This window comes from Thalassophryne amazonica, chromosome 3, assembly GCF_902500255.1.
Source record: "Thalassophryne amazonica chromosome 3, fThaAma1.1, whole genome shotgun sequence".
NCBI lineage: Eukaryota > Metazoa > Chordata > Actinopteri > Batrachoidiformes > Batrachoididae > Thalassophryne > Thalassophryne amazonica.
The window spans coordinates 69,230,601-69,251,572 of NC_047105.1; the positions used below are offsets into that span (position 1 = coordinate 69,230,601).

General features: G+C 40.8%; 1 protein-coding gene across 1 annotated transcript in view; it reads right to left on the reverse strand.

Annotated features, from left to right (window-relative positions):
• Positions 1 to 12,178: 12,178 nt before the first annotated feature.
• LOC117506973 (ras-related protein Rab-7a) overlaps positions 12,179 to 20,972 on the reverse strand; it is a 29,228-nt gene continuing 20,434 nt past the window's right edge. Inside the window, exons 3-6 of the mRNA XM_034166647.1 lie at positions 19,049 to 19,175; positions 16,812 to 17,030; positions 13,588 to 13,716; positions 12,179 to 13,439 (exon numbers count right to left, since the gene is read on the reverse strand). Coding sequence (XP_034022538.1) covers positions 13,344 to 13,439; positions 13,588 to 13,716; positions 16,812 to 17,030; positions 19,049 to 19,175 — 571 coding nt within the window. The 3' untranslated portion in view covers positions 12,179 to 13,343. The remainder of the gene's footprint in view (positions 13,440 to 13,587; positions 13,717 to 16,811; positions 17,031 to 19,048; positions 19,176 to 20,972) is intronic.

Consider the following 20,972-nt stretch of genomic DNA (forward strand, 5'->3'; position numbering starts at 1 on the left):
AAAGCTAAACGAAAGCCACCATTAACACCTAAACAGAAAAAAACAAGGTTACAATGGGCTAAGGAAAATAATCGTGGACTGTGGATGACTGGATGAAAGTCATATTCAGTGATGAATCTCGAATCTGCATTGGGCAAGGTGATGATGCAGGAACGTTTGTTTGGTGCTGTTCCAGTGAGATTTATAAAGATGACTGCCTGAAGAGAACATGTAAATTTCCACAGTCATTGATGATATGGGGCTGCATGTCAGGTAAAGGCACTGGGGAGATGGCTGTCATTACATCATCAATAAATGCACAAGTTTACGTTGATATTTTGGACACTTTTCTTATCCCATCAATTGAAAGGATGTTTGGGGATGATGAAATCATTTTTCAAGATAATGCGTCTTGCCATAGAGCAAAAACTGTGAAAACATTCCTTGCAAAAAGACACATAGGGTCAATGTCATGGCCTGCAAATAGTCCGGATCTTAATCCAATTGAAAATCTTTGGTGGAAGTTGAAGAAAATGGTCCATGACAAGGCTCCAACCTGCAAAGCTGATCTGGCAACAGCAATCAGAGAAAGTTGGAGCCAGATTGATGAAGAGTACTGTTTGTCACTCATTAAATCCATGCCTCAGAGACTGCAAGCTGTTATAAAAGCCAGAGGTGGTGCAACAAAATACTAGTGATGTGTTGGAGCGTTCTTTTGTTTTTCATGATTCCATAATTTTTTCCTCAGAATTGAGTGAGTCCATATTTTTTTTCCCTCTGCTTGGTCTAAAAAAGTAACCATTATTGACTGCCACAATTTTTTTCCTGATTTCTTATAGTGTTTCTTAAAGTCAGAAAGTTGCCATTTGAAATGACTTTAGTTTTGTGTCATGTCTGTGATCTGCTTTTTTTCTACAAAATTAAACAACTGAATGAACATCCTCTGAGGCCGGTGATTCCATAATTTTTGCCAGGGGTTGTACAAGTAGGCTTCCATGAAAAGTGAACCAGAATTATTTATTAATAAGTAGGATCACTGTTTATTTCTACAAGTGGTCACATTTAAATGACATTGCTGTTAGAGATATATGAAAAAAATATAGGCTAGTATTGAACTGTCACACTGTCTATGCATACTAGTATTTGAGGTCAGCCCAGGGGGAAAAAAAAAAAAAAAAAAAAAACAGGAAAATGGAATTTTCCAGAGATTTTCACACTAAGTACACCAGATTTAGAAATCGATGACATCATTGGTTTCCACGCCGAAGACTTAGAGTTGTTAATTAGTGCAGTGGAGCTCAAGTCACCATCTTGGATTAGGAATTAATTAAATAACACTCCACCAAAAAAAAAAAAAAAAAAAAAAAAAAAAAAAAAAAAAAAAAAAAAAAAAGCAATACGCTCTGCTTATGCCACAACAGTCACAGATATGTTTTTGGTGGGGAGCCTGTCTGTGTTATGTAAAATAAAAACACTTTTTATTGGAGAATTTTCAATTCAATTTTTTAATTTATTTTCATTTATATAGCACCAAATCACAACAGAGTTGCCTTAAGGCGCTTCACATAGGTAAGGTCTAACCTTACTAACCCCCAGAGCAACAGTGGTAAGGAAAAACTCCCTCTGAGGAAGAAACCACAAGCAGACCAGACTCAAAGCTGTGACCCTCTGCTTGGGCCATGCTACAAACATAAATAACAGAACAATTCACGGATGAATATACAAGAACTACTGTTGGTGCACAGGACAGAAGGATTTCCAGCACAAATACAACTCCCATCTCTGGATGGAGCTGCACCTTAAACGGAGAGAAAAAACAGAATCAGGCATCAGAAAGACAAGAAATACTGTATAATTTGCCAGCATTAATCAAGAAAAACAGAAGAAATTCTAAGGTTATCACTGGCCACTAGCCCTAAGCTTCACTGAAAGATCCAGAATTTAGGTAAAGTTGAGGCCGCGGCACACAACGTTTCCTAAGAAAATGAAGTAAAAGAGTAAGTAAGTCCCTTCGGCTGCTCCCTTGTTTTGCACTCGGGGTCACCACAGCAAATTCAAGGTGGAGCTGCATGTTGAATTGGCACAGGTTTTACACCGGATTCCCTTCCTGACGCAACTCCACATTACATGGAGAAATGTGGCAGGGGTGGGATTTGAACCCGGAACCTTCTCCACTGAAACCAAGCGCATTAACCACTTGGCCAACACCCCTGCTAAAATGAAATGTAATGAATGAAAGAGTAAAAAACGTAAAACAAAACTGTACCAGTATGCTAGCCATACAAAAGGGAAAAGAAGGGCATCTTAAGTCTGGACTTGAAAGTCTCCACAGAATCTGACTTTTATTGACGCAGGGATATCATTCCACAGAACAGGGACACGATAAGAGAAAGCTCTGTGACCCGCAGACTTCTTATTCACCCTAGGGACACAAAGTAGTCCTGCACCCTGAGAACGCAAAGCCCGGGCTGGTACGTAAGGTTTAATTAGGCCAGCTAGGTAGGGAGGTGCCAGTCCGTGAACAATTTTATAAACTAATAGCAGAACCTTAAAATCTGATCTCACTGAGACAGGAAGCCAGTGAAGGGATGCCAAAATGGGTGCAATGTGGTCAAACTTTCTGCTTCGTGTCAAAAGTCTGGCTGCAGCATTTTGATCCAATTGGAGAGCCCTAATGCTAGACTGTGGTAAACCAGAAAATAGAACATTGCAGTAGTCCAATCTAGAAGAGATAAACGCATGGATCAGGGTCTCAGCATCAGCCATAGACAGGATGGGATGAATCTTCACTATAGTTCGCAGGTGGAAGAAAGCAGTCCTCGTAATTTTTCTAATGTGGAGGCCAAAGGACAACGTAGGATCAAAAATTAAACCAAGGTTCCTCACTTTGTCAGTGTGATGTATGACACACAAGCCTAGGCTGAGCGTTAACTGGTCAAATTGATGCCAATGTCTCACTGGACCAAGAACCATCATTTCAGTCTTATCAGAGTTTAAAAGCAGGAAGTTTCTAGACATCCAACTTCTCACTGCTGCAAGGCAATCTTCTAAGGATTTTATGTGAACGAGATTACCAGCAGTTATCAGCATGTATAACTGAGTATCATCAGCATAGCAGTAAAAGGTAATCCCAAAACGCCGCAATATGTGCCCAAGGGGTGCTATATAAAGGGAGAAAAGCAGGGGACCTAAGACAGACCCCTGTGGAACCCCAAATTTCATGTCACTAAGGTTAGAGGTAGCGCTATTGCACAAAACACAGTGAGAACGACTGGTCAAGTATGACGTCAGCCACGCAAGGGCACTCCCAGTAATCCCAAAATGATTTTCCAGCCTATCAAGTAGAATATGATGATCCACTGTATCAAATGCAGCACTGAGATATAACAGCAACAAAACCATAGTGGTGTCCGAATCCATTGTAAGCAGATCATTCACCACTTTAGTGAAGAGCCGTCTCTGTGGAATGATATTTTCTAAAAGCAGACTGCAGTGGCTCAAAGAGATTATTCTCAGTAAGATAGTCTATGAGCTGCCGTGACACTTTTTCCAGAATTTTAGACCAAATTGATCGCCCGATAGTTTTTCAATACACTAGGGTCAAGATTAGGTTTCTTAAGTAATGGTTTAATCACTGCAGATTTGAAACATTTAGGAACAGATCCAGAAGTTAAAGAAAGATTAATAATTTCCAGCACAGTTGGCCCATTAGTGGGCCACAGGTCCTTAAACAGTTTTGTTGGTATAGGATCAAATAAACAGGTTGTGTTTTTTGTTGACGTTAACGAGTTTCGTCAGCATGCCTTGTGAGATACTATTAAATTCTGTAAATCTAGGTAATACCTCAGTAGTGGCGCCCACCTCAATAGCATGGTATAGTGGCTGGGTTAAGGCATGCTGGAATATGTTTAACCTAATGTCTTCTATTCTCTTCTCAAAGTAATCCAGGAAATCTTGTGCTGTAAAAGCAGAGCGAACTAGAGGTAGTTGTCCATGAATAAGTGTTGCCACTGTGTTGAACAAGAACTTTGAGTTATGCTTGTTTTTGTTGATCAAATCAGACTAATAGGTCCGCTTTGTAGCCAGTAATGCATGCTTATAGTCTAAAATAGCATCACGCCACGCAAGGTGGAATACTTCTAATTTTGAACGACGCCATTCCCGTTCTAGACCTCTTGCCTTATGCTTGAGGTCATGCAGGTAATCATTGAACCAAGGTGACTGATTTGTGGGAGTGCGGTTTTAACACAGGTGGCACAATCATGTTGAGTGTAGTTTTGAGCACAGAGTTTAAACTATCCACAAGTCTGTCTACTGACTGGGTATTGTCAAATGTGAAGCTAAGACATCAGGCAGTCTAGCTTCAAGTTTAGTCTTAGTTGAGGAGTTGATGCATCGCTGTAGTGATATATAAGGTTGTTGTTCCACTAAACACAGCAGCAAAACTGTAAACTTAAGTGAGTGATCAGAGACCACTGATGTAAGAGGCATGATGTCAATATTCGTGACAGCAATACCACGTGTGAGAACCAGATCCAGGATATTTCCACTAATGTGCGTCAAATCCCGAATGCATTGGCGAAATCCTAATGCATCCACAATTTCCATAAATGATTTGCAGAGGGGATCAGAAAGCTTATTTATATGAACGTTAAAGTCACCAATGATCAGAATGTTATCTGCACTAGTTGACAAGTTAGAGATGAACGCACCAAATTCATCTAAGAATTCAGAATATGGGCCAGGAGGCCTATGGTGACAAAGTAATATGGCTGATTTTTATTCTTCTGACCTTGGCAATGCGTAATATCATGAGCAGAGAATCAGATGCTCAAACGAGTTATATTTGTAACCCCCAACAGCTAATAAGCTAAACCTAGATTTAAAAATAAGAGCAACACCTCCGCCTTGCTTCGCATCACGAGGGACGTGACTAAATGTATATGGTGGTGGGCAGGCCTCATTTAAGGGGAGGACAGCTGTCAGCTTAAACCAGGTTTCACATAACCCAATCATATCTAATGATGATCTAGTGATCTAGATCTAGTGATGATCAATAATTAGATCATTGATCAACAATGATTTTGATAACAGTGATCTTATCTTAATGAGATCCAGTCTAAGGACCTCAGTGGGTTGACAGTTGAACTGTTTGGGTTTAGGGGTGGTTCCAGAGTAGCATATATAAGATGCCAAGAAGTAGGTTTAGGTTGGAGACATTCCACGCGCATTGTAGGTAGCAGACACGAAATCTTTGCTATTACTGGAACAACTACTGGGCCATCCTCAATTTCAACATGATCCAATATAGTAATGGGTATTAAGTTTGGAAAGCATATCCCTCTATGATTTTTATGGACACGTCTACGGGAGCAGGCCACAGTCTCAACTTGATGAATTTCCCTCCCTGCCAGATAAACTGCACTATCACCATAGTGGATTTTCTGCACTAATTTCCCCACTAAGTTAATGGATTCCACACCCATATTTGTCATAAGCCTTGCAGGGTCTCTAATCACCTGTTCCGTGGCCTGCCGTAGATTCCTAATGTTACCCTCCCTGTAGAGCTCTATCTATGTTCCCAGACAAGATGGCGGTGCTTTCCCCAGTAGGGTGGAGGCCGTCTGGCATCAGCAGGCCACGGCGGCCCCAGAACGAAGGCCAGTTATCAATAAAGCTAAAGCCTTGCTGTCTACAAAATTGTGCCACCAACCTGTTTAACGATGTCAGCCTGTTAAACGCCTCATCAGTACCTTGGGAGGGGAGGGAACCATGAGACTATTAATCGATGCCGACATCTTTCTGGCAAGGTCACAAGTCCTCTCTGTGTCCATTTTTGTGACCTCTGAGTGCTTCATCCTGATATCATTGGTGCCGACGTGAATAACTATGTGACTATATCTCATGTCATGTTCCTTAGTCTGTCTTCCCTTCTGCAACATCAGCACCCTAAGATGGGATTCAATGTCGGGAGCTCTGGCCCCAGAAATACATTTAACGTCAGCCGGTGTCTATAATCTGACTTTGCGGGTGATAGAATCCCCTATCACTAAAGTCCGGTGTTTTGGCCTGGACACAGGAGTGGAAATCACTTGTGGGCTCAGAGAATTCACATCAGGCAATTCCAAGGGGGAGAACCGATTCACAGTTCGCAGTGACGAGTGTGATCGGGGTTCCACAAACGGGCACCAAGCCCTACAGGGCTTTCCCCTGCCTAGCCACAGCCCGAAAGCCGTCCTCCACAGCCGGCGTTTCTAGGGTGATGCTAATGGGCTCACTAGCCGGCCCAGCACTAACCTCATCTGGAGTGCTTGTAACATCTAGCTCCATTGAGAGCCACCCTATCTTCCAACATCACGCAGGATTTATGGAGGGTGTAGGTAAAGTAGTGTACTTTGTGCACTAAGAAATTCAAGAATGTAGCCAAGCAAGCACGAGCTAACCAATAATGGATAAGCTAACCACTCCTAAGGCTCACACAGACGCAAATAAATGAATTAAAATTCGCAGCACTGAAAGAGTAGAAGTATTAGACATGTAGAAACAGTAAAAAAAAAAAAAAAAAACCCTCCTACAAGTAAACCACTCCTAAGATTAACACAAGAGTAAAGTACTAAGCTAAAATTCACAACAGTTACACTAAACAGTTAACTAACAGAAGTATAAAAAATGAAAACGGGGGGGGGGGGGTCCGAACTAGCTAACGGCTAGCGAAAATGCTAGCTGCTCCTAAGATTTACACAGGAGTAAAATAATTACTTAAAATTCACAGCAGTTACACTGAAAAAACAAACAAGTATTAAACAGGTAAAAAAAGAAACAGCTATAAAAGCAGCAACGGGGGGAGGGGAGGAGTCGACCTAGCTAGTGAAAGTTAACTGCTAGCCAATGCTAACCGCTAGCGATTCACAGGACTGTAGTTAAATAACGAGAACAGCAGCAGATGGCACTAAGTCTACTTGGTGTTAGTTCCATCAGTCACAACCATAGGGACTGTCAAAAATATCATTCAATCTGGCAATGTATTCCAGTCACCCCATCAACTGTTGATCAGATTTATCAAATCAGATTTTTGGGGGCTGTTCTCATAATGGTTTTACTTTGGTGTGGCCACACCAGAGGATGTGCTTTCTGCAGCAGCTAAGGAAGTTCAACCTGCCAAATACAATGAACGTCTACACTGCCAATGAGTTCATCATCTCCTCCTCCATCACCGTCTGGTATGCTGCTGCCACTGATAAGAACAGGAGCAGAATGCAGTGTATAATCCACACAGTAGAGGTGATCAACTGCAATCTGCCAGGACCTGTACACCTCCAGGGCCCTGAGGCGAGCAAGGATGATTGTGGCCATCCTCTCTCACCCAGGACATACACTTTTTGTCACCCTCCCCTCTGGCAGATGGCTGAGCCTGCTCTGTCCCTCCCTGTACAGGTGGTTGGTGTGGGTTATCCAGTCCAGTTTGCTGTCCAGCCACAGCCCGAGGTACTTGTAAGAATCCACAGCCTCCTCAACTCCCTGGATCAGAACTGGTCACGGACTTGGTCTGGACTTCCCAAAGTCACTGACCAGCTCCTTTATCTTTGAGGTGCTGAGCTGTAGATGGTTTGTGTGGCACCAGGCAGCAGGGTCCTTCACTAGGCTCCTGTACTCCTCTCTGGCATCCCCGATGCATCCAACAATGACTGCGTCATCTGTGAACCTCTGGATGTGACACAGCTTAGAGTTGTAGCAGAGCTCCGAGGTGTGGGCCAGCACCACGTGGGTTAGCCATGTCTCCGTACAGAAGTAGTGTTATATTATGAAGAAAATGTTTCATGGGGTGTGAACAGCAGTTTGTAGCATTGAATTGCTTTTCAAAGCAAATGTTTCATGTTTTGTGTCCAGCAGTTTGCAGTGATATGTCATTCTGAAGCAAATGTTTCATGCCATGTTTCCAGTGGGTTGTAGTAGTGAAGCATTTTCTGAGCCAAATGTTTCATGAAGTGTGTCCAGCAGTATCATGCAACAATGCATCATTCTGAAGCAAATGTTTCATGGAATGTTTCCAACAGTTCTAAGCTGTGTATTATAGAATGTTGCCAACAGTTTGTGGCAATGAATCATGTTTTTGAAGCATGTTCCAGGTCATGTTTCTGGCTGTTACGAGTGTAGCATTTTGTGAAGCAAATGTTTCATGTTGTTTCCAATGGGTTGCAGCAGTGAATCATCTGATGTATGTTTCTTGTAGTGTTTCAAATGGGTCATAGCAGTGAATCATTTTCAAAAGAAAATGTTTCATGTAGGATCAGCAATTTCAGTTAAATGTATCATATAGCAGACAAACAGTGATATTTGAGAAGTGAAGTTCATAGGATTTACAGAAAGTGTGCTATAATTCTTTAAACAAAATTAGACAGGTGCATAAATTTGGGCACCCTTGTCATTTTATTGGTTTAAATACATTTAGCACTAATTATTAGAACACAAAATTGGTTTGGTAAGCTCATTAACCCTTGACCTCCTTACACATGTGAATCCAATCATGAGAAAGGGTATTTAATGTGGCCATTTACAAATGTTTCTCCTCTTTGCATCTCTTCTAATGAGTCATGCCCGTATATAGAGGGGGTTCAACCGAACCCCCCCCCCGAGAATTCTGATTTTTTTCTGATCTGGATATCAACATTATGTATTTTCTTTTCATTGATAATAAGCAACAAGCACTAACTGTTACACAGCTATTATCACACACCCTCAAGTTTCAATTTCCTCTGCCAGAGTAATGCCTTAAGTGATGAAAGGGGAAACTGCTAGATAAACTTTTCCCATGGGAGTTGAGAATTTTTGCTAGCTGGTCCCTATCCTCCTCTGATATCAAACAGATTAGTAGGCTTGTAAATACCCATGTAGACAGACACACAATTACACTTGTCTGGTTTGTAAAAACATGTTTGTATGTATAAGCTGAGAAATAAAGGGAGCTTCTCCTTCCTGTTGCAAATACTGTAAAGGTGCAAATATTCACGTGGGATTTATTATGCGAATTTTGCGAGTTAAACAAGGTCGCCAAATTAAATACCACTATTTTAATACATAATGTACATATTCATAATGTAAACACGAATATTAATACCGCTAAATACGAGGTCTGTTAGAAAACTATCCGACCTTTTTATTTTTTGCAAAAACTATATGGATTTGAATCATGTGCACTTGCATCAGCCAAGCTTGAACCTTCGTGCGCATGCGTGAGTTTTTTCACGCCTGTTGGTTGCGTCATTTGCAACCGACAGGCAGGTATAAAGTTTGCATTAATGTTATCTTGGTTCTTCCTGGGTGGTTCTTATGGCAACTGATCCAATCCCAAGCAAGGACTATTTGTATATAAAAATGTATTTCCTAAAATGATACATTTTGGGTTTCAAATGAAATTTATGTAGCTTTTTACCCCTCGAAATCCTCAAAAAGCTTCTGCTTCGGGGAGCTTCGCCCCCATAAGCCCCCCACGAGGGCGTTGCCCCTCGACCCCACCAGGGGCCCTGCGGCCGACTGGACCCCAGCTCAAGGATTTGAACCCCCCCCTTTCACATTCCTATATACGGCCCTGTGAGTGGCAACATGGGAGCCTCTAAACTCTCAAATGACGTGAGAACAACGTTCATCATGGTTTAGGAGAAGGATACAAAAAGCTATCTCAGAGATTTCAGCTGTCAATTTCCACTGTGAGGAAATGGAAGACCACAGGCACAGTACTAGTTAAGGCCCAAAGTGGCAGGCCAAGAAAAATCTCAGATAAGCTGAAGTGAAGGATGGTGAGAACAGTCAGTCAACCTACAACATGATCTTGCTGTAGATAGTTTCTCTGTTAGTTGTTCAACTATACAGCGCACTTTGCACAAAGAGATGCTGTAAGGCAGAGGAAACCTTTTCTGTGTACACACCACAAACAGAGTCGCTTGAGGTATGCTAAAGCACATTTGGACAAGCCAGCTTCATTTGGAATAAGGTGTTGTGGACTGATGAAACTAAAATCAAGTTATTTGGACATAAGAGGCTGAAAAAGAACACAGCGTTCAAAGAAAAACGCTTGCTACCTACAGTAAAAATAGGAGGTGATTCTATCATGCTGTGGGGCTGTGTGGTCAGTGCAGGTACTGGGAATCTTGTTAAAGTTGAGGGTAACATGGATTCCAGTCAAGATCAGCAGATTATTGAGAACAATGTTCAAGAATCAGTGACAAAGTTCAAGTTGTGCCGGGGCTGGATCTTTCAACAAGACAACGACCCTAAACACTGCTCAAAATCTACTGAGGCATTCACGCAGAGGAACAAGTACAACATTCTGGAATGGCCATCTCAGTCCCCAGACCTGAATATTGAATATACTGAAAATCTGTGGTGTGATTTTAAGCGGGCTGTCCATGCTCGGAAACCAACAAACTTGAGATGTTTTGTGAAGAAGAATGGCCCAAAATACCTTCGACCAGAATCAAGACTCTCATTGGAAGCTATAGGAAGCATTTACAGGCTGTTATTTCTGCAAAAGGAGGATCTACTAAATATTGATGTATTTTTTTCTGTTGGGGTGCCCAAATTTATGCACCTGCCTAATTTTGTTTAAAGAATTATTGCACACTTTCTGTAAATCCTATAAACTTCATTTCACTTCTCAAATATCACTGTGTTTGTCTGCTATATGATATATTTAACTGAAATCGCTGATCCAAACAACCAATGACTTATAAAGGAAAAATCATGGAACTCATCAGGGGTGCCCAAACTTTTACATACCACTGTACTTCTGTCTGTGTCTAAGAAGGTCATAATTTAAGAAAGCAAGACATACTCAGTAATTAAACATCAGTTGTGGAGCAAAGTCATGCTGAGAATGACACTGTGAGCAACTCAAATAATTGTGTATTTGGTAGCAATGGAAAGAGGAAAAGGGTTCATTTTTGCAACATGACATTTGCAATTGGGAACATCACCATGGCAATGCCATGCAAACATACCCCAGAATGTGCACTTTGAGTAAGCCAGTTGCATTTTCTGCAATCAGTACTCTTTCTAGGTGACCACAACACAAACTCCTGTGCCAATCAAATCCAAACCTGCCATGAACAACCAGCATATATCCCTTAAGCCACAGTATCATCTATAAGTCACATGTCAAAGTCACAGGGGTCAGTGAGCTCAGGTGAAGAGCAGTGCATGGACTGTGGACTTCTAAGGCTCGTTTTTTGAAGTAACGAGGGAAAAACCATGACAGAAAGGAACTTTATATCCTCTTCATAAACAGAAGCAGTGGAACGCATTTAGAACAGAGATACACATTCAGAATTATCAACTTCCAATGTGCAATAAAGATTTACTGACTGACAGAAGCTTCATCTCTTATCTTATTTGGTTGAAGCAGTATTGAAAATTTGTGACAACCTTTACTTTTGACTGATAGGCTTATTACTAAGTTAACTGGAAGACTAAAATTTTTAGTATGTGCACACAAATTGTATTCCCAAGGATTAATTTCATTCTTAAACAAATACAGTGCTCTGTCATTCCAAAAATGTTAAACCTTAAAGCTTGTTTTGGTTTTCTCAGGGGAATATGTGAGCAGTTAGATAACCAAAACTTCCCCATCTCACTTTGTTAAAGCACGTATAACCAACACTTTCAACATCTCTGCCATTTTTTTTTTTTTTGTACAGCTTTGGAAACTATGTTTGTGAAACGTGCTATATAAATAAAGGGTATGGTATGGTATCTCAGAAATATTCAGTGACCAGCCTTTGCAGTAACTGCTCTGAGCCTTCCATTTGTAACAAAGTGAAGTCCAAACTTGGCTAGTGGGGAATTCCCCTTCGGCTGACCTGATAGAGCCTTTGTCTCAAGCATGAGTGATCTGGTGTTCGAACCCCACCGTGGCCATAAAGATGCGTCATTCACTGATTACATCCATGGAGTCTGTCAGGTCTCCTGATCAGCTGACTATCAACTTTTCAGAAAGCAGCAACTGCACCCTCCCAAATGCTGTTCAGAGAGGTATTGTTTTCCCTCACTGTAAACAAGTTCTTAACAGTGTTTAAATCAGGTGCCAAAGGGGGCCCGGGCCCATGTTGTTATGATGTCATGCATAAAAATCCTGTCTGTTTTGAACAATGACAACTGTAAGTCATATCTCAAACTGGCCCATGACTGATACACAATACCAGCCCACTGATATATTCAAGAATTTTATTATTTTATGTCCAGTTTGACAACATCATTGGCATTGCAGTGATTCTTCTATAAGAGGGAGTAATACCAGGGCAAAAAAATTTGAATCTTTTCTTTAAATGGAACGCGATTTCAGTTCAACTCACCACCCCTTTCAACATCTATACACCATAATAAACCATTAAAATATTAAGTACTTAGCCAACCTGAGCTACAAGCAGAGAGAAAAGCAATAACTAAGACACAATGATAAACAAGTGAATGTTGTGTTTAGTGAAAAACTGGAATTCCATGAAGAGAAAAGATCTCTGATGAGGGATGTAACACATACAATGGTAACAGTAGCTGTATAATTAATGTTACCCAGGAGGCAAATATATCAAGGAATTAATGTATCGTTTACACAGAATGCCTTCACTGATTCCCTGCTAAGGAAAAGTTCTCTAGTACAAGACTGTGACATACCAGTTAAACCACCATGAGGGGAACAAGGCAAATAGTCACCTAATGTCTTCAACAGGTCTACAGCATAATTCAACAAAGTTGGCATTTGGGGGTGTTATAGATGTCCAAAATCAGTCATCCCTCTGACAACACTTAAAGGCAAAAATAAACATAAAAAGTGCAACAACAACAACAAAAAAGTATTTTAGACTGGCTTTAGACACAGCATAAGCCAAATGTTAAAGGTGATCGTCTGATACACAGGCAACATAAAACAAAAATATCTGGAGAAACAGAATAAAAATTAAGACACTCAGGATGCTGATATTACCAATGTTTTCTCACCATTTCAGAGCCTCAGGCAGTCCAGGAGCTTCCACTGCACTGTGCTCATGGCTCCAAGTTGCCTGCTCAGGGTTAGGGACCATAATCAGCACATAAAGGTCAGGGACTGTGAGGGCAAAAAGTGGGTCCTTGATTGATCTTTGGGCACTGGATATATCATTGTAATAATGAACGCACATTAGTGTACTAATTTGTATGCTATAGTGTGGGAATACATCCATGTGCTGTGTACTGCATAAGGGGGTATCAGCGGGATGAACAGTGACATGAAGGAGGAAGACCAGAGGGGGAGTCCTTTCCCCAGGAGCAAGGTGCAGGTGATCCAACCAGTGATGGCATTTCAGAAAGCCAAGAGAGAAGATGGTCCAAGTTTTCCCTCAGCAGCTACAGCTTTCTGCTGAAGCCCTCGCTCTGTCATTCTTGTCCAGTTTTATGGGCTCAGGGAATTCATTATACACCTCCACCTCTGACTCCTGACGGGCATCAAAAATAGAAAATACCAGAAGACACGAAGGGTAGACACAGTAAATCATTGCTCAGTGCCAAAAGCAACGCTAATAAAAGTACACACCTTCTCATCTTTGATTTTCTTTGTTTTCAATTAATGGAAGCTTGACCCACCTGTTTGAGGGCATTACGTGCAATAGTCTGGAATGCTTGTTCTACATTAATGGCTTCTTTGGCACTGGTCTCAAAGTATGGGATGTTGTTCTTACTCTGACACCAAGCCTGAGCCCTTTTGGTGGTTACCTGTATGCATTGGGAGGAGCAGAATTGTCACCATATTGCAAGTTTAAAAAGATATTTTTTTTTTTATTTATTTATTTATTTTTTTTTTTAAATCAACCATATATTAAAAAAAAAAAGAAAAAAAAAAAAAAAAGAGTGCTCTGAGAGCACAATATCCCCCACTGGCAAATGCTGCTTTGGTACATGTGCTTTCTACATTCTGATAACATTTCAAGGTATCTGATAACATATGTTTTGTCAAAACACATCAGCTATTTGCAGTTCTAGCAAAAACTGTAAGATCATTTTAACTGTTAGCTAATTTTAGTGAAGAATTTCTTTCATAAAATCAGTATAAACATTTTTTACTAATGAATCACAGAACAGAATAATAAATATATTAAAGCACAGTATAATATATGTGCGTAATCAACATATCAAGGACTTGTAACAATTGTCATAAAAGTTAACACAAATATGCGAGGAGTTGATTTGAGAATGCAGGCACCAACTCGTGAAACTGTAGTGTCTAGATTTGTTAATAAAGAGCCATAACTCTGCTCAAATGGGCCCACCAAAACATCAAATCTATGTTTGCATCTCTGATGTACCTTCTGGCAAATTGTAGCTGAACTTTCAAAAAAAAAAAAAAAATTACAAAATTAAAAATTATTTTCCTTAAACTCAAACTGAAAGCAAATCTCTACAACGATATAAATGAGTTAAAAAATAAATCCAAGATGATGGGTTGCATAAATAATGGAACGCTTTGGATTTTCTTTCACCAAAACATCAAATCCAGGCTTGCATCTCAGATGTGCCTTCTAGCAAATTGTAGCTGAACTTTCAGGTCTTCTTTTTAAGAAAATTCTCCTCTATACCACTTTATCATGAAGATGGATGACTGGGGATACAAAATGCTAAACATGCACTGTGAACAATTTCTCCAATCACAGCCAGAGAAGCCTATAACATATTCTGGTTCTTCTTTCCTCACTCCTCTTCTTGCACAGTCACTCAGTTTTCGAGAACCATCTACTCCATACAGATTTATTATAGTGTGTCATACTGTTTGTATTTCTTCATAACTGCAGTTAAATGGAGTCTAAGACATATTCAGTGACTTGGAAATGTTCATGTATCCGTCCCCCGATTTGTCTGAGAGAAAACGTAATAAAACTGATTTACAAGTATTATACCAAAGCATTCCATTACTTATGCAACCTATCATCTTGACTTTTATATCTTTAATTTATATCAAGTTGCAGAGCTTTGCATTCAGTTTGAGTTTAAGGAACATAACTTTAGAAATTTTATTTTTTTGTATTTCTTGTAGCTGAACTTTCAGGTCTTCAACAAATTAAAATTTGTGAAATACCAAACATTCCAATACTTTTGGAGGGCACTGTATTTGTCTGAGTGGCAACATCATGTACATACTGGTAGTTAGGGATACTGCACATTTAATTTCAAATATGTTTTGTTTGTCTAGCCTGACATTATACGAGGGCTGTCAATAAAGTTACGGTCCTTTTTATTTTTTTCAAAAACTATATGGATTTCATTCATATGTTTTTACGTCAGACATGCTTGAACCCTCGTGCGCGTGCGTGAGTTTTTCCACGCCTGTCGGTGACGTCATTCGCCTGTGAGCACTCCTTGTGGGAGGAGTCGTCCAGCCCCTCGTCGGAATTCCTTTGTCTGAGAAGTTGCTGAGAGACTGGCGCGTTGTTTGATCAAAATTTTTTCTAAACCTGTGAGACACATCGAAGTGGACACGGTTCGAAAAATTAAGCTGGTTTTCAGTGAAAATTTTAACGGCTGATGAGAGATTTTGAGGTGATTCTGTCGCTTTAAGGACTTTTCACGGTGCGAGACGTCGCGCTGCGCTCTCAGGCGGCGTCGTCATCCTGTTCAAGCTGAAAACATCCACATTTCAGGCTCTATTGATCCAGGACGTCGTGAGAGAACAGAGAAGTTTCAGAAGAAGTCGGTTTCAGCATTTTATCCGGATATTCCACTGTTAAAGGAGATTTTTTTAATGAAAGACGTGCGGACGGGTCCGCGCGTCGGGACGCAGCCGCCGCGACGCTCCGCCACAGGAAAAACACCTCTGTTGAAAGCCTTAAGGACAAGTTGGAACATGTCCTGCCTGTTAATTTCTCATATACTCACTCCACTGAAAGCCATCAAAAGCCGCCTGGATTTTACAAATGGTTATCAACACGGAGGTGTTTTTCCTGTGCCGCCGCACCGCGTCGGCTGCGTCCCGACGCGCGGACCCGCCCGCACGTCTTTCATTAAAAAAATCTCCTTTAACAGTGGAATATCCGGATAAAATGCTGAAACCGACTTCTTCTGAAACTTCTCTGTTCTCTCACGACGTCCTGGATCAATAGAGCCTGAAATGTGGAGGTTTTCAGCTTGAACAGGCTGATGACGCCGCCTGAGAGCACTGCACGACATCTCGCACCGTGAAAAGTCCTTAAAGCGACAGAATCACCTCAAAATCTCTCATCAGCTGTTAAAATTTTCACTGAAAACCAGCTTAATTTTTCGAACCGTGTCCACTTCGATGTGTCTCACAGGTTTAGAAAAAATTCTGATCAAACAACGCGCCAGTCTCTCAGCAACTTCTCAGACAAAGGAATTCCGACGAGGGGCTGGACGACTCCTCCCACAAGGAGTGCTCACAGGCGAATGACGTCACCGACAGGCGTGGAAAAACTCACGCATGCGCACGAGGGTTCAAGCATGTCTGACGTAAAAACATATGAATGAAATCCATATAGTTTTTGAAAAAAATTAAAAGGACTGTAACTTTATTGACAGCCCTCGTATGCTAATTTCACTCCTGACATGTTTAAACGCATCTTACAGGCGAGTAGCATTAATAACTATAATGTAGATATATGCCAAAGATCATAAAAAGTGAGCCAAAAAACCCTGCACAGTCTCTTTTCATGCACATACAACCCAGGTGACATTAAAATCTATGAGGGTTCAATACTGTGGAGGGGCACTGGAACTTTTAAGACAACTGGATTTTCTGCAATGCAGGAGGGGCAATGATGTAAAATTTGAAGATACTGCAGACATTATCCACCAATACCAACCTGTCTATTCTCCAAGTCAATCTTGTTGCCCAACACTACAAAGGGGAAATTCTCAGGATCTCGAGGGCTGGCTTGGATAAGAAACTCGTCCCTCCAGCTGTCGAGTGTCTTGAAGGTGGTGGGTGCAGTCACGTCAAACACCAGCACACAGCAGTCTGCTCCACGGTAAAAGGCAACCCCCAAAGACTGAAACCTCTCCTGGCCAGCTGTGTCCCAAATCTAACAATAAAGGTGGAAAGGGGTGCACATGAAGTGATCAGACAGAATTTCAGTTTGCTGTAAATGAACTAACCGCAGCTTTGCAGAATTCAGCCTACCCTTCTCATATCACGATATAAATTTAGGACTTAGCCACACTTCACTGCATGGTGTCTGAGCACAATGATTCACACATTTGTCTACATACTATGCATGTGTGCCTTAACCAAAAATATATCTGCTGGAGGTGGCAAATAAATACCGATTCATCTCTAGCAAATTCAGGCTAGGTCAGGGAGCATGAACAGGTGCAACATGCCTCGAGCCCCTAATGGCCACCATCCAGGCAGACCAATGGGCCATCCCTACTTCCTGAAAGTAGGCATGTAACTGCAGCAGCCAGGTGATGCGGCAAACCCTCTGGCATTGTCCAGTTGTTGGGGATCTTTTCACTTGAGGCCCCTGCATGCTGGATGATGCTCAGAAAAATGTTCCACATTGCAAAATTGACACCACACAAAAGCATAACCGATCTAAAAAGAATTATTCTGACAAACATATACAACGAGGGGGTGTGGTGAAATCATTCAAGTAAGCTACAGTTTTTGACATGTTGTGCCACCATCTTTTTGTAGGCGTCTGTACTTTGTTGTTGTATATGCCCCAGTGGTTCAAGAATCTCACAAAAAAATTGGAAATATAAAGATTCTCAAACATTTATATCTGTAGAAATGTATTCAAAAGCAACTGGACTTATTTAGTTGTCTTGACATTTCACCATCCATCCAAGTCACTTGGATGACTTCATCACATCTGGAGAAATTGTGTCACAGATATTGACAAAAACAGGTGCTGTATTTCAACGAAGAAAAAAAAAAAGTTAATGCCTGCATTAATGCAATGATTTTTTTTTTAGAGAAAAACCATGAAACTGACAAAGAAAAAATTCTAAGTTATCTTTCCACAGCTACATGCCAACATAATGTCCTGAGCCTCTCTATCGAGTTCAGGAGCCCTTAAAAATAAATTAAACAATAATACAAGAAATACACATCATACCCAACAAAGCCAAATTAGGACCTATTTTGAGCCATATAGCATAATGGGTACCTGCCAGTGTGCCCTGATACTTGCACAACTTTGATCCGCGCACTTGCATGCACATAGTCATGATGATCCTACCCACTGTGTTCCCAGCTGGATGATGTGCTTTGTTCCACTGGATGCCATGCATTTTGTGCTGGACGCCGAGTATGTAAAGTAATTATTATGTAGTGGATTAATCATTTTCTGTCCAGGTTGGCTGTTTAAAACACCTCTAATTGCTTACAGAATCACAGAGGAGCGCTCCAGCTGCTGCTTTTCTTGCGCACACACACACACACACACTTAAGGAGGTGGAGAAAACATTTGGAGCCATCTAAAAAGGTAATTATTTGTAAAGTTTATATAGTAATAGCTTGGTAAAACAGTTGCATGTTCATCCCTTCTTGTTTGCAGCTGTAAAAGTATTGTTTATGATAGATTTAATATCTTGTTATAATCACAGACAAGCTGCACTCTGATGCAATCACTAGTACTCACACAAAGTGTTTTTGACTTGTTTGCGTAATGTTCAATTCACATAATAAATGCATGATGGAGATTTGAGAACATGATGGAGAACATTTCAAAATTTTCTTTGCGCACTTGCACAAAACTGCGCACAGTTTATAATGACAGACAAGTTTACTCTCGTGCACGGCAGAATGCGTGCAAGTGTGCGGATCAAAGTCGTGCAAGTGTCAAGGGCCTTTAGTACATACTTATGGCAAACTTTTATATATTAGGTATTTAATATATATTTTAACACAATATACACCCTGTCTCATACCACAAATTGTGAGTTACAGCAGAAAATATAGTCACTAATTATTCCGTTCTACTTATGTTGTGTCTCAGTTGATCAGCTTTCACAAAACAAAAATCAATGTGACACTAACCTAAATGGAATAAAGCTAAGTTTTACTGCTACACTTAAGATGCAATCTGTACTTCACCTGCATTGTAACAAGCCGGTCATCCACCATCACCTCCTTGGTCAAGAAGTCTGCTCCTATTGTAGCCTTGTACTGGTTACTAAACTTCTTATTCACATACTGGTTCATGAGGGAAGTCTTTCCAACACTGAGGCAAAGCAAAAACAAAAGTATCACAGTTAATGTTCACAGATAGCCACTTTTCAATACAGTAACAATGACTACTGGGAACCATGGGGCATACTTTAAGTACAGTGAGGAAAATAAGTATTTGAACACCCTGCGGTTTTGCAAGTTCTCCCACTTAGAAATCATGGAGGGGTCTGAATTTTCATCTTAGGTGCATGTCCACTGTGAAAATCATTAAAAAAAAAAAAATAAATAAAAAAAAAATCTGGAAATCACAATGTATGATTTTTTTTTTTAATACTTCATTTGTATGTTACTGCTGAAAATAAGTATTTGAACACCTGTGAAAATCAATGTTAATATTTGGTACAGTAGCCTTTGTTTGCAAAGAGACTGGCCAGGCCACTACAGGACCTTGAAATGCTTCTTATGGACCCCCCACTTAGTCGCCCTGGCTGTGTGTTTGGGGTCATTGTCATGCTGGAAGACCCAGCCATGACCCATCTTCAATGCTCTTACTGAGGGAAGGAGGTTGTTTGCCAAAATCTCGCAATACATGATCCCATCCATCCTCCTTTCAATACGGTGCAGTTGTCTTGTCACCTTTGCAGAAGAGCACCCCCAGAATATGATGTTTACACCCCCATGCGTCACGGTTGGGATGGTTTTGTTGGGGTTGCTCTCATCCTCTAAACATGGTAAGTGGAGTTGATTCCAAAAAGCTCTATTCTGGTCTCATCTGACCACATGACCTTCTCCTATGCCTCCTCTGGATCATCCAGGTGGTCACTGGTAAACTTCAAATGGGCCTGGACGTGTGCTGGCTTGAGCAGGGGGACCTTGCTGCCCTGCAGGATTTTAAACCATGACAGCATCATGTGTTACTAACATAATCTTTGTGACTGTGGTCCCAGCTCTCTTCAGGTCATTGACCAGGTCCTCTTGTCTAGTTCTGAGCCTTCTCAGAATCATCCTTACCCCACAAAGTGACATCTTGCATGGAATCCCAGACCGAGGGAGATTGACAGTCATCTTGTGTTTCTTCCACTTTCTAATAAATAATCATAACAGTTGTTGTCTTCAACCAAGCTGCTTGCCTGTTGTCCTGTAGTCCATCCCAGCCTTGCGCAGGGCTACACTTTTGTCCCTGGTGTCCTTAGACAGCTCTTTGGTCTTAGCTATGGTGGACAGGTTGGAGTGTGATTGAGTGTGTGAACAGGTGTCTTTTATACAGGTAACAAGTTCAAACAGGTGGAGTTAATACAGGTATAGCTAGAGTGCAGAATAAGAGGGCTTCTTAAAGAAAAATTAACAGGTCTGTGAGAGCCAGAATTCTTGCTGGTTGGTAGGTGTTCAAATACTTATTTGCAGCAGTAACATACAAATAAATAAATAAAAAAAATACACTGTAATTTCCAGATTTTTTTTTAAGCTTATGTCTCTCAGTGGACATGCACCTAAGATGAAAATGTCAGACCCCTCCATGATTTCTAAGTGGGAGAACTTGCAAAATGGCAGGGTGTTCAAATACTTATTTTCCTCACTGTATGTTAATCACAGGGGGTGTCATCACCTTTTTCTACAATTGTCAGGTGGACTCTTCTGAAACTAATCAACCAATAATAATGACATTCATTAAAATTACTGATCATTTTAAGTCAGAGGTCTCAAATGTGTTCCAGAAAGGGCTGACAGGGTGCAGGCTTTCTTTGCAACCACCCACTCCACAAGGTGATTTCATTGATTAACTGATTTTACCTGCTCAGAGTGATGTTAATCAGTGAAATCACCTGGTGGAGTGGGTGGTTGCAAAGAA